General features: G+C 39.8%; 1 protein-coding gene across 3 annotated transcripts in view; it reads right to left on the bottom strand.

The window, feature by feature from the left end:
- Positions 1-12,841, bottom strand: part of OSBPL1A (oxysterol binding protein like 1A) — a 239,018-nt gene that overhangs the window by 201,783 nt on the left and 24,394 nt on the right. For all 3 annotated transcript variants that reach the window (XM_039217817.1, XM_039217808.1, XM_039217802.1), the window contains 2 exons: positions 11,471-11,556; positions 10,086-10,160 (listed from right to left, as the gene is read on the bottom strand). In XM_039217817.1, the coding sequence (XP_039073748.1) occupies positions 10,086-10,160; positions 11,471-11,556 (161 nt within the window). The remainder of the gene's footprint in view (positions 1-10,085; positions 10,161-11,470; positions 11,557-12,841) is intronic.

Genomic DNA, 12,841 nt, shown 5'->3' with positions numbered 1-12,841 from the left:
TATATTGTTTAATGTCCTATAACGTTACCAGACACACAAACAGCAGGAAACAGCAATCCAATGTCGAGACAAAGTTGTCAACGGAATGACACAGAAATGACCAAGATGTTCAAACAATCAGAGAATTAAAAATAACTAGGATTACATTAAAAAGTGGAAAAGGTGGACAACAGACATAGTGAGAGAATTTCAACTGAGAAGTGCAAACTCTAAGAAGAGTTAAAGGAAAATGCCAGAAATAAAAATCAGAGTAACAGAAATAAGGAATGCCTTCTTCAATGGTATCAGTAGACATCAGGGCAAAGGTCAGGTAAGATCAGTAAACCTGAAGATAATGTTTGGCTAATTTCTACTGACCCATGACAAAAAAAAAAAAAAAAAAAAAAGAAAGAAAAAAAAAAGGGAAGAGAGAAGGATGGGAGCGAAAAAAGAACTGAGCACCCAGTGGGTCAGTCTAACAAATGTGTAATAAGTTACTGAAGAATTTGTATGAAGCACTAGTTTCTCCATGTAGCAAAAATAAAAAAAACAGAGACAAAAGCAGTATCTGCTATGCCCATGTAATTTGAATGCCATGTTGTTAGCTATTTCCAGAACTCTCTGCAGGCCAGTCCTCCTGACCATGCCCCTCCAAACTCACTGCTCATTACTATAATTGCATCCTGGCTTCTGATGTTTAAGTGCCACCTCCAGGCCTCTACTGTTTCAGGGTCCTAGGACATGACCCTCAGCCCACATACCCCACCATCAGTGAACCAGGTCTGCAATGGCACTTCCTAACGGCAGTCCTAAACTTGAGAGGATAATTCTTAAGTTTCTCGGTGATGCTGGTGCTTGTTCCACCACTGGTCATTTCTTCCTGTTTTGATAACTGATATATCTTCTAGGGCCTTCCAGGCACAAAATGACCTGGTATGATCTTACATGCTATGTCCAATCTAGCAAGCCTTTTTATTTAAAACCTTCTACTGTCTGCAATGGCATTTCTGGCATTTTGACACCTAGAGGGGGCCACCGCTTTGTCCATGGTGCTAGGAAGCATCCAAGTAAAAACTTAATTTGTACCATCAAAAAAAGTCATGATGATGAATGATCAGAAGCTGAAGACGGTCACTGAAGAAGTCATGACACCTTGTCCAGTTTTCTGGACTTCAATCAATTTTGGACTGAAAACTCTTAAAGGAGAGACCCGATTCTGGAATGAAAGACTTTGCAATACCAAACCAAATCTACACACCCATGAATTTCCTAGACTATTCCCAAGGGTACCAATGGCCTTTCACTCAATTTACTACACTGGGGAAAAGGGAATATCCAAACATTTCAAGAACTGTTAGGTATAAGGTCCAAGCTGACACTGGTATCAAGAGACCCAAAGTGTCATCTGTCCCCTTAGTAAGGGGGCAGACATGAGAGTGAGATGATAAAGGAAAGCTTGGCCCAGGTCTGGCTCATAGTGCATACACTGGGTCCACAACCGCATCCAATAGTCACTCCCCCAGTCTATGAACACATAACTGGAATAGACACAGTTGCTGGCAAAGTCTCACACCGTTACCTTGGTCTACAGTGTAAGAGCCAAATGGATGGCTCTAAAGCTGCCCTCCCCAACCCCTGGCCAAGATAAATCAAAACTAATATCCCATATGGAGAGAAATGGGAGAAATTAGTGCCACTCTTAAACCTCAAAACGCAGGGGTGATGGTCCCATATCAAATTTCCATTTAATTCACCAGTCTGACACTGCAAAAACCAGAGGAATGTGGAGGACTGCAGTGGATCTGCAGAAACTCAAATAGCCCCAGGTACAGCCACTCTGACAGAAACGCTACCTCTGCTACAGCAAGTTACTACTACTTAAGGACATATTACGCAGCAACTAATCTGACAAATGTAGTCTTCTCTTTTCCTATTAGGTTTGCATTCCCACAGACAACAGGATACATGTACAGTTTTGCCCCAGAGCCATTTGGCCATCCCTCAGAACATCACACTTTCCACTTTATCAATGACATGTTAATAGAACCAGATGAACAAGAAGAGGCAAGAATATTGAAAGCCTCAGTAAGACATGATGCTCTAGGGAGTGAGAAATAAATCTTGGGAAGAATTCAGAGACTATGCGATGTCAGTAACTTTTTAGAAGTTCAGTGGTCTGGGTAATGCCAGGACACTGTCTTCCAAGGGAAGAAGGAATTATTCCATCTTGCACTTCCCAAAACAGAGAAGGAAGTACAATGGCTGACTGGTTTCTTCCTGCTCTGGGCAGCAGCATCCACAGCTGAGGGTAATGCTGTGCTCCAAGGCTGAGAGAGGAGAGAGGCTGCCTGAACAACTGGCTTCTCTATCAAAGGCCAGGAGGTAAGAAGAGTCACCATTTTAGCAGAGGTAACTGAACTTGAACATCAGAAGAAAGGAGGACTGCACACAGTGGGGAAACGGAGGTGCATGTCTGGCCTGCAGAGGATACATATAGGTGTCTCTTGGTATTCCCTAATCTAGTTTTGACAGTAAATGAATGAGGGTAGCAACCACAAGCTTAGGAAGGGCATGACCTTCGCAAACCTCCAGTGATGAGGGCCTGAGTCACAGTACCAGGTAAGCCATGAAGATCATGGCTTGGTGCCAGCCATGGGTAGGGTGTATCTAGAATGGACAGCAGAGAAGGGAGAAAAGGATTCAGTTGTGGCCAAAAGGCCAACTACAGCAACAATGGCTGCGGTGTGCCACACTATTCCTTCCTCCTGCCACTGGGACCCAGAAGGGGCTGCTCCCAGAAGTGTATGAAGAAGTGAATCTGAACATAATAAAGGGTGGGATATGGCCTAAGCTCTGTTGCACCACCCAGACTCGCCCTGAAGAATAAGGGACTTATTTGCCTAGATGCGGGGAGTGACCAAGACACAGCTGTTACTTTAGTCACCCCAGGGATCGTCTCAGCTGCCTTGTGCAAGGTCACGTCCCTTCCCAGGGCAGCCTGTATCCACTGACTGACATCACCAATGTTGAGCTCCCTCACCACCAAGTGGGACAGTTCTGAAAGGTCATGTTTCTGCAAAGCTCCCCACAGTTGGCTGAGGCGTCCTGTAAGAGTGCAACACCGCTGGACTTCAGCCTCTGCCCACTCCTGCTTCCTTCCCTCCCTGCCACAGCGTGATCCCACAGCACTCCCACTGTTCTGCTGCACACTGATCTCCAGCTCAGCTGGCTTTCTGGGAAACCACCTTATAAGAAATAGCAATGTTTATGCCTACAGGGCTGTCATTCTCTATTAAATGAGATGATATTACCAAGTCACCTGTATAATAACTTATATATAGTAGGCACTTAATATATACGCATGAAAGATGGGATCTTGAACAAGACAGATAAACTTATAATAACCCGAGGATTATATGTATCTTCTATATGCCAGGTGGTGACCGATACACAGTTCCTAAGACACAGAACATAGGAAGCATGTATTTTAAAAAAAAATTTGTATTTATTTGGGGGGGGGGGAGTGGGGACAGAAAGAGACAGAGACACAGAATCCAAAGCAGGTTCCAGGCTCTGAGCTGTCAGCACAGAGCCCAATGCAGGACTCAAACTCACGAACCTCAAGATCATGACCTGAGCCAAAGTCAGATGCTTAACCCACAGAGCCACCCATGTGCCCCAGGAAGCATGTATTTTAACTGTATTCTCAGCTCTGCTAGAAAATAGTAGTCAACACAAGGTTCAGTACCACAATCCCATTATTTACTATATTGATTGTATCCCCATTTTACACTTATCATAAAGATATAAAAAATTCAGAATGCTAACTGCATTTGAAAAATAAAGGACTACTAAATACATCTTAAAATTCTGGTATATTAATTTTTATTATAAAACACCAGCAGGGGGCGCCTGGGTGGCTCAGTGTTCACACATTAAGAAATGTGAACTATGATAAACTCATTAACTTGTGATAAATGTACATAAATCCTCCTAGTGTAGGATTTTAAAATAACCTTTAGGGATATTAAACTATGGTCAGTAATCAAACACTATCATAGTTAATTTACCAGATCATTCAAGTAATCCAAAAAAAAAAAAAAAATCAGGAAAAAGGGGGGAAGCGATTTTTGTCTACGGATGTATGAAAAGATCAGAGAGGGGTGCCTGGGTGGCTTAGTCGGTTAAGCGTCCGACTTTCGCTTGGGTCCTGATCTCGCGGTTCGTGGGTTCGAGCCCCGCGTCGGGCTCTGTGCTGACTGCCAGCTCAGAGCCTGGAGCCTGTTTCAGTCTGTGACTCCCTCTCTCTCTGACACTCCCCTGCTCAGGTTGTCTCTCTCTCTCTCTCTCTCTCTCCTAGAAATAAATAAAACATTTAAAAAAAAAAAAAAAAAAAGGAAAAGATCAGAGAACAGTCATCCTGAAGAATGAGTATAAAAATGAACAAAACTAAATCGTTTCATGGTGCTGGATATTCAGTTAAGACAAACAACAAACTGAGAGGCAACTCAAAAGGAACTAGAAGGTCAGGCAAGATTATCAGGTGTTGTTAGCGTTGAAGCCACAGGCCATTCCTATCCAGCACCCACCTACCTCCATCTCCTAACTGGATCACATTGTGGGGACAGAATTTCCACATATGAATTTTAGGGGGACACATTCAGTCACTAACAGAAACAATGCTGAAATATTAAAACAATTTTTTAACAAAGAGCAGAGATATCAGGTCAGGCATATTCCAGAACTCACAAGTGAAGACAAGTTAATTAAAATGGAAAAAATAACCTGAAGGGAAACAAGTCAGAATTCAGAGTTGCTAAAATGCATTATAAAAAATGTCCAATTTTGGGGGCACCTGGGTGGCTCAGTGGGTTAAGCGCCTTACTTCTGGTTTTGGCTCAGGTTATGATCTCATGGTTCATAGATTTGAGTCCTGGTCAGGCTCCACACTGACAATGCAGAGCCTGCTTGGGATTCTCTCTCTCTCTCTCTCTCTCTCTCTCTCTCTCACTCTCGCTCTCTCCCCACCGCCCCCCCCCCCGCCCCTTCCCCTGCTCACTCTTTCTCAAAATAAACTTAAAAAAGACTTTTAAAAATTTTCCAATTTTAGGGGTATATGTACCCCAATGTTCACAGCAGCACTCCCAACAATAGCTAAAACATGGAAAGAGCCTAAATGTCCATCAGCGGACAAATGGATCAAGAAGATGTGGTTTATCTGTACAATGGAATACTATGTGGCAATGAGAAAGAATGAAATCTGGCCATGTGTAGCAACATGGATGGACCTTGAGGGTGTTATGCTGAGCGAAATAAGTCAGACAGAGAAGGACAGATACCATATGTTTGCACGTATAAGTGGATTAGGAGGACTTAACGGAGGACCATGGGGGAGAAGGGGAAAAACAGCTGGGGAGAGGGAGGGAGGCAAACCATGAGAGACTGTTGAATGTTGAGAACAAACTGAGGGCTAATAGGAATGGGGGAGACAGGAAGGGGAGTGATGGGCATGGAGGACGGAACTTGTGGGGATGAGCACTGGGTGTTATATGGAAATCAACTTGACAATAAACTATTTAAGGAAAAAAATTGTCCAAATTTGAATAAAAATGTGTGAGACATACAAAAAAACAAGATACCTATAATGAGGAAAATGCGGATACGAGAAATTCACTTTCAGTGGGCTATGTTAAATTTAGCAGATAAAGAGTGTAAAGCTGTTTAAAATGTTTTAAAAAGTTTAATATCCAGAAAAATTAAAATTTTACACTAAAGAATAGCTGTGTAACACAAAAGAAGGCAGTAAAGGAGGAACAAACAAAAAACTGAGACATATAGAAAAAAATATAATATCAAAGATGTAAATCCAAAATTGTTATTAATTGTGAATAGACTGAACACTAAATCAAAAGGCAGAAACTATCAGACTAGATAAAAACCACACAACTGAAAACGTGGCCAACAGACACGTGAAAAGATGTTCAACATCACTCATCATCAGGGAAATGCAGATCAAAACCACATTAAGATAATCCCCTGACACCTGCCAGACTGGCTAAAATAAAAAAAACAAACAAGTGGTGCCAAGGATGTGGATAAAAGGAGCCCCCATGCACTGTTGGTGGAAATGTAAATTGGTATAGCCACTGTGGAAAACACTATGGAGGTTTCTCAAAAAATTAAAAATAGCAATACCATATGATCCAGTAATTCCACTACTGGGAATTTACCCAGGGAAAATGAAAACACTAACTTGAAAAGATGTACCCTATGTTTACTGCAGCATTATTTACAATAATCAAGACATGGAAGCAACCCAAGTGCCTATCGGTAGAAGAATGGATAAGGAAGATGTAATACACACACACACACACACACACACACACACACAGTACACAGCTGTAAAAAGGATGTGATCATGCCATTTGAGACAACATCTTTGGACCTGGAGGGTATTATGCTAAGTGAAATAAATTAGACTGAGAAAGACAAATATCATATGACTCCTCTCATAAATGGAGTCTAACAAAATGAACGAACAAACAAAAAACAGCATCAGAACTGTAAATACAGAGAACTGATGACTGCTGGCGGGGAGGCGGGTGGGGGTGGGTAAAATGGGTGAAGGGGAGAGGGAGATACAGGCCTCCAGTTATTGAATGAATAAGTCATTGAAATGAAAAGCAGAGGATAAGGAACACAATGATACTGTATTAGTGCTGTAATGGGACAGATGGTAGCTACACCTGCAGTGAACAGAGCAAAATGTACAATAAACCCATCAAGTCACTAAGTTGTACACCTGAAAGGAATGTAACATTGTGTGTCAACTATACTAAAAAACCTCACATAATGGTAAGCTGTCTACAAGAAACATTATATTCGAAGATACAGAGAAGTAGAAAATGAAAGGAGTGGACAAGATATACAACACAACCAATAACCATGAGACAGCTAGACTAGCTCTATTAACATAAAACAAAATAAACTTTATGACAGGAAATACTACTGAAGGTAAAGACATTTTGTAATGATAAAAAAGTCAATACATGAGGAAGGTATATGTCATATAATATATTCCATATAACCCCATTATAGATATAGACCCAACAGAGTCCAAAGATTCATGAAGCAAAAACTGACAGAATTCTAGCTAGACTTCAATACCACATTCTCAATATCTGATAAAAGACACAAAATCAGTTAAGGATAAAAAATGTGAACAAGCTTATTAACTAACCCAATGGACATTTATGGAATACTCCACCCCAAAACAGCAGAATATACATTATTTTCAAGCACTCAAGGAACATTCTCCAGGACAGATCAAGTGCTATGTCACAGATTAATTCCCAATAAGTTTTAAAAGAATGTTACATTTTTCAATAAATAATTCAAAGTATGTTATGTGACCATAAGGGAAATTAAATTAGAAATCAATGATACTAAGAAATTTGGAAAATTCCAAATGTGTGTCAGAAATACTTGTAAACCTATGGGCAAAGAAGAAATCACAAAAAAAAAATTAGGAAAGTATCTTAAAATGAATGAAAACAAACACACAACATGTCAAAATGTATTTTACGCAGCTAAAATGAAAATGTATAGCTTTAAGTGCCTATACTAGAAAAGAACAAAGTGAGGCACCTGGATGGTTTAGTCAATTGAGCATCTGACTTCAGTTCAGTTCATGATCTCTCAGTTTATGAGTCCAAGCCCCATGTTGGGCTCTGTGCTGAAAGCTCAGAGCCTGAAGCCTGCTTTGGATTCTGTATCTCCCTGTCTCTCTGCCCCTCCCCTGTTCACACTCTGTCTCTCTCTCAAAACTAAACATTAAAAAATTTTTTAAAAAGATCAACAAAATTGACAAATCTTTAGCCAAACCAATGGAAAAATAAACAAATTAGCAAAAACAAATAAAATAAGGCCTATTATTTCCAACCTAACAGATATGAAAACAATAGGAGAATATTAATAATTTTATGCCAGCTAATTTAGCTGAAATGGAAAAATACCCAGAAAGGCAAAATAACCAAAATGGACTCAGTAAGAAATAAAAAATTGGAACAGATCTACATCAAGTAATTAAGTTGTTTCAATAATTTAAAATCTTCCTACACAGAAAGTCCAAGCACAGATGGCTTACCTGGTGAATTCTATCAAATATTTAAAGAAGTAGCAAAGCCAGTCCTTCACAAACTATTTCAGAAAACAGAAGAAAGGAACATATTCCATCTCCTTCTATAAATAAGGCCAGAATTACCCATTACCAAAGCCAAATAAACATATTTCAAGAAAAGAAATCTAGAGCAGGATCTCTCATGAATACAGACCCAAAAAAATCCTTAAAGTATTAGCAAACAGAATTCAGCAACACATAAAAACAATTATTGTCTGATATTTACACAGGAATGCTTAAGATCTCCAAATCAATTAATGTAATATGCTATATTAAGACTAATGAAAAAAATCACATGATCATTCCAAAAGACAGAGGAATAGCATTTGACATCTATTGATGATAAAAAAAAAAAAAAAACTTTCAAGAACCAGAAATAGAGTAGCAATTCCTCAACCTAATAAGGAGGATCTAAGAGAAACTTAACACCATACTTACTGGTAAAAGACGAGATACTATTCCCCTAGGATCAAACAACAAGGATTTACGCTCTCATGGTATTTATTCAATAGTATACTAGGACCTAGTAAAATAAAGAGTGGGGGTTTAGGGGAGGAGAAAGTATCTTCCTTCCTGGAAAGGAAGAAGTACATTTGTCTTCATTTGCAGATGATAAGATCCACTGTAGACCATGCTATGGTATTTACAAAAATCTACTAGAATAAAGAAGTTCAGCAAGTACACAGGATACAGATCAACAACAAAAAACAACTTGTCTTTCTATATAATTGCAACAGAAGTCAGAAAAGGAAATTTAAAGAAAAATTCCATTCAAAATAGCATCAAAAAGAATATAATGCCTACAAAAAAATTCAACAGGAATATAAGATCTGTACATTGAAAATTTCAAAACACTGCTGAGAGAAATTAAGGATCTAAATAAAAGGACAGGCATTTTACATTCATGGTTTGGAAGACTCAATATTGTTAAAGCGGCCGTTCTTCCCAAATGGGTCTAAGATTCTAGACAACACAACCTCAATAAAAATTCCAACAGGTGGTTTTGTAGAATAGGATCCTAAAATTTATACAGAAAAGCAAACTTTTGACTGAAAATAGCTAAAATATTGTAAGTCACTGTTGGAAAACTCAGACTACTCAATATCAAAATTATAAAGCTACTGCAACAAAGAGGGTATAGTACTGACATAATGATAGACATACGTCAAAGGAGGAGAACAGAAAGTCTAGAAGTAAACTTCACATTTATGTTCAATTCATTTCAACAAGGGTGCCAAGGCAATACAATAGGAAGAGTCCTTTCAGTAAACTGTAAGGATGAAAAAAATGTGGTATAGCCATAAAACAGAATGTTCTTCAGCCTCGAAAAGGAAGAAATTACTGATACATGGATGCTACAGCATTGATAAACTCCAGTAATATCATATTAAAGAAGCCAGATACAAAGTTTGTATGATTTCATTTCAAAAGAAATTTCTTGAAAAGACCAATATCCTAGAGATAGAAAGCCAATCAGTGGTAGTCTGAGGTGTGGGAAAGCAGCAGCAAATGAACACAAACAGGTATGAGGAAACTGAACGGATGGAAATGTTCTAAAACTGGATTGTGGTGATGGCTATACAACTGTGTAAATATACCAAGAATCAGTGAAATGTGTACTTACAGTAGGTGAGTTTCATGCAAGATCTAATTATCTCTCAATGGAGAGGTTTTTATAAGAAAAGGAACAATCAGAGGTTCCCCATCCCTGAAGGACACAAGTAGGGACAGAAGGAGTCCCTACCGGGAGGCCAGAGTGGAAGTACCTGACCTTGTTGTCCATTCTAAGAGCCTCTGGCCTTTTGACCCATAGAGCTGGTGTATGTATTTGTTGTGGCTTTTCTCAGTTGCTATTCAGGGTCATAAAACACAGGCGACTTCTTGTCCAAATACTCCACTTGCAACACTGAACATGGAATGCTCTCACCTTTCGTCCCGTGAAGGCAGCTCGATGAAGCGGTGTGTCTCCCATGTCATTCAATACATTCACTTCAGCACCAGCCTGACAAACATGAAAACTTAAGACATCTTCCATGGGCCGTGAAATATTAAGTATTTCTCTTTTTTTTCAAAGATTTTATTTTTAATTTCTACACCCAACATGCGACTCAAATTTACAACCCTGAGATCAAGAGTTGCATGCTCTAAAGACTGAGTCAGCGAGGAGCCCCCAAAATATATTAAACACTTCAAAATTAAAATCATTGTTAATATTGATTGGTTGTCACTGTTAACATTCGATTTAATTCACAGTAAAACAATAAAGCTTCCTGAAAGGTAAAAGTCTGCCTGAGAGGTAGAAGAGTAAAAAGCTACTTTTCTTTAAAAATCTATAGACTTCCACTCTACTTTAGAAATCCAAATACTGAAAAGAGAACGGTCTGAATGAAACACCACATTTTGGGGGCACCTGGGTGGCTCAGTGGATTAGGCATCTGACTTGTGATTTCCTCAGGTCATGATCTCACAGTTGTGAGGTCAAGCCCCACATCAGGATCCATTCACAGAGCCAGCATGGGATCCTCTCTCTCCCTCTGTTTCTCTCTCTCTCAAAAATAAATATTTTTTAAAAACACCATATTTTCTCCATCAATTTAATAGGTTCTCAGGAAGGAAAAAGATGCCACTATTTTAATGTAAAGTTTACTAATTAAATTTGAAGACATAATTTCAGAAATACCAATATGTGAAAAAAATTATATAATTGAAAAATGTGAGGTCTTATATGGTGCTCACTAAGATTCTGACATCATTTTTGAACCATTTAAGATGTGCTTTGGTTATTTTTTTAACTGTTATGTTAAACACTAATAATATCTTCACATTAATTCATACATCCATTTTTGTAATTTAAAAAAATCAGTAATACAAAAATCAAATGACTAAGCAAACAGAATTGTAATTAATCATAAGGTAACCTAATTCACGTACTTCGCAAAGAACAAATAAGTGTGTTAGTGATGAGCTGTGGCTTTAAATAAGCCATTATGGTCACTTGGCTTTTCTAAGACTTTCAGAATTCCCATAACAGCAAAATTTATTCATTTAAAAATTAGAGCCATAGGGTCGCCTGGGTGGCTTAGTTGGTTAAGTGTCCAACTCCTGATTTCAGCTCAGGTCATGATCTCACAGATGGTGGGCTAGAGCCCTGCATGAGGCTCTGTAGTGAGCATGGAGCCTGCTCAGGAGTCTATCCCCTCCTTTTCTGCTGTTCCTCCCCGACTTGTGCATGTGCTTGCTTGCTCTCAAAAAAAAAAAAAAAAAAAAGAGAGAGAGAGAGAAAAGAAGAAAAAAATAGAGCCATATACATACCTTTAACAGATCCTGGACCACTTCTCTATGTCCAAAATAGCATGCCAGATGAAGAGGTGTCCACCCCAAATTTGACTTACTTCTTCCTAAAAATGGAAAAAGATAAGGCATTTTTAGACGTTATTTAGGGAACTTATACGAAAATTTCTCTTTACCGAGGTACTCCCATACCATAGTTAGAAGCATAACAAGTGTAATGAATTAGAACCCATAAGCCCCAGATTCTGGTGCCACCTTCCTGACTAACTCAATGTCCTCCTTCTTAAAAGGGTGGGGGGAGACACAATGGGGGTCCCGTTCAAAGTAGATGATCTCTAGTTGGCTGGGAGTCTGAGTCTCTAACCACCTCTCCATCATCTAACAAAGACATGGTTCTCCTGGCACAGTAGTTCATGAAAAGCTGCCTTCTTTGAAAACCTGTGCCTTGTCAGGAGCGTGAATGCAAACAGGGAATTGATAAAGAATCTTTACTGCAGCATTTGGAAAATTGTTAGCTCTGCAGACAGTGACAGAAAATGGAGTCCCGACTCCAGATAAAATCTCAAGTAATGAGGATATGGGTTACCAGAGTAGTAGAGTCTTACTAGATAAGAAGAACCAAAATTAAGAGCAATGAAATGTCAGATCCTTGCTGAGGAGAGGTACAGAGTAACTGAGCGTGACAAAAAGATACCATACAGTACAATCCAGGGGAAAAAAAAATGGGCATTGTAGCTTAGAGCTGAGGTAGCTCCAAAAGGTTAAAATTCCCACTGAGGCTTAAGAGAATATAGCCTATCAAATTCCAAAGCCCAGCACCGCGGAGGGTCCACCAAAGCCAGCAGCACGCTGTTGCCGGTGGGGCACTCCCCTGGAGGGGGTGGAGGTTTAATGGCTGCCCTCCATTCCCAGATTTCAGGTTCTGAGCCAAAAGAAACCCCAGGCACCAGCCTCGGTGTACCCAGAACAAGCCTCACACAGCTCCCTGAGGGACTGCTGCCACCAACAGTGTCCTGTGATTGTTTGCCACGTACCCAGACTCCCACAATGGTTTCCCCTAAAGTGTGTGCCCTCTGGAACCTGTAATTCCAGTCAATGAATCCTCCAGCCACGGTCTGTTTGTTGGGACATTTCTTTTACCTTCTGTCCTTAAGTGAAACCTGATATTCTTTTCCTGATGACAGGGACTCTCCTTTATCACCTAGGTGGAGTCTCCCCTCCCCCATTTCCCACACTCACTAGTCCTCACACAACAGAAGCCACGGGAACCTCCCCCCAACCCCACATCAAAACCCAACACTGTCTGTAGTCAAGGACTCCACTCACATTGCAACCCCTCTTGTGAGACTTCTGCCATTAAGCTTCAAACACCTTCTCTGCTCCCACTGGCAC

This window comes from Hyaena hyaena, unplaced genomic scaffold (assembly GCF_003009895.1).
Source record: "Hyaena hyaena isolate Hyena2069 unplaced genomic scaffold, ASM300989v1 scaffold_14, whole genome shotgun sequence".
NCBI lineage: Eukaryota > Metazoa > Chordata > Mammalia > Carnivora > Hyaenidae > Hyaena > Hyaena hyaena.
The sequence above is the reverse complement of the archived record's forward strand: the minus strand, read 5'-3'. Positions and strand labels throughout refer to the sequence as shown.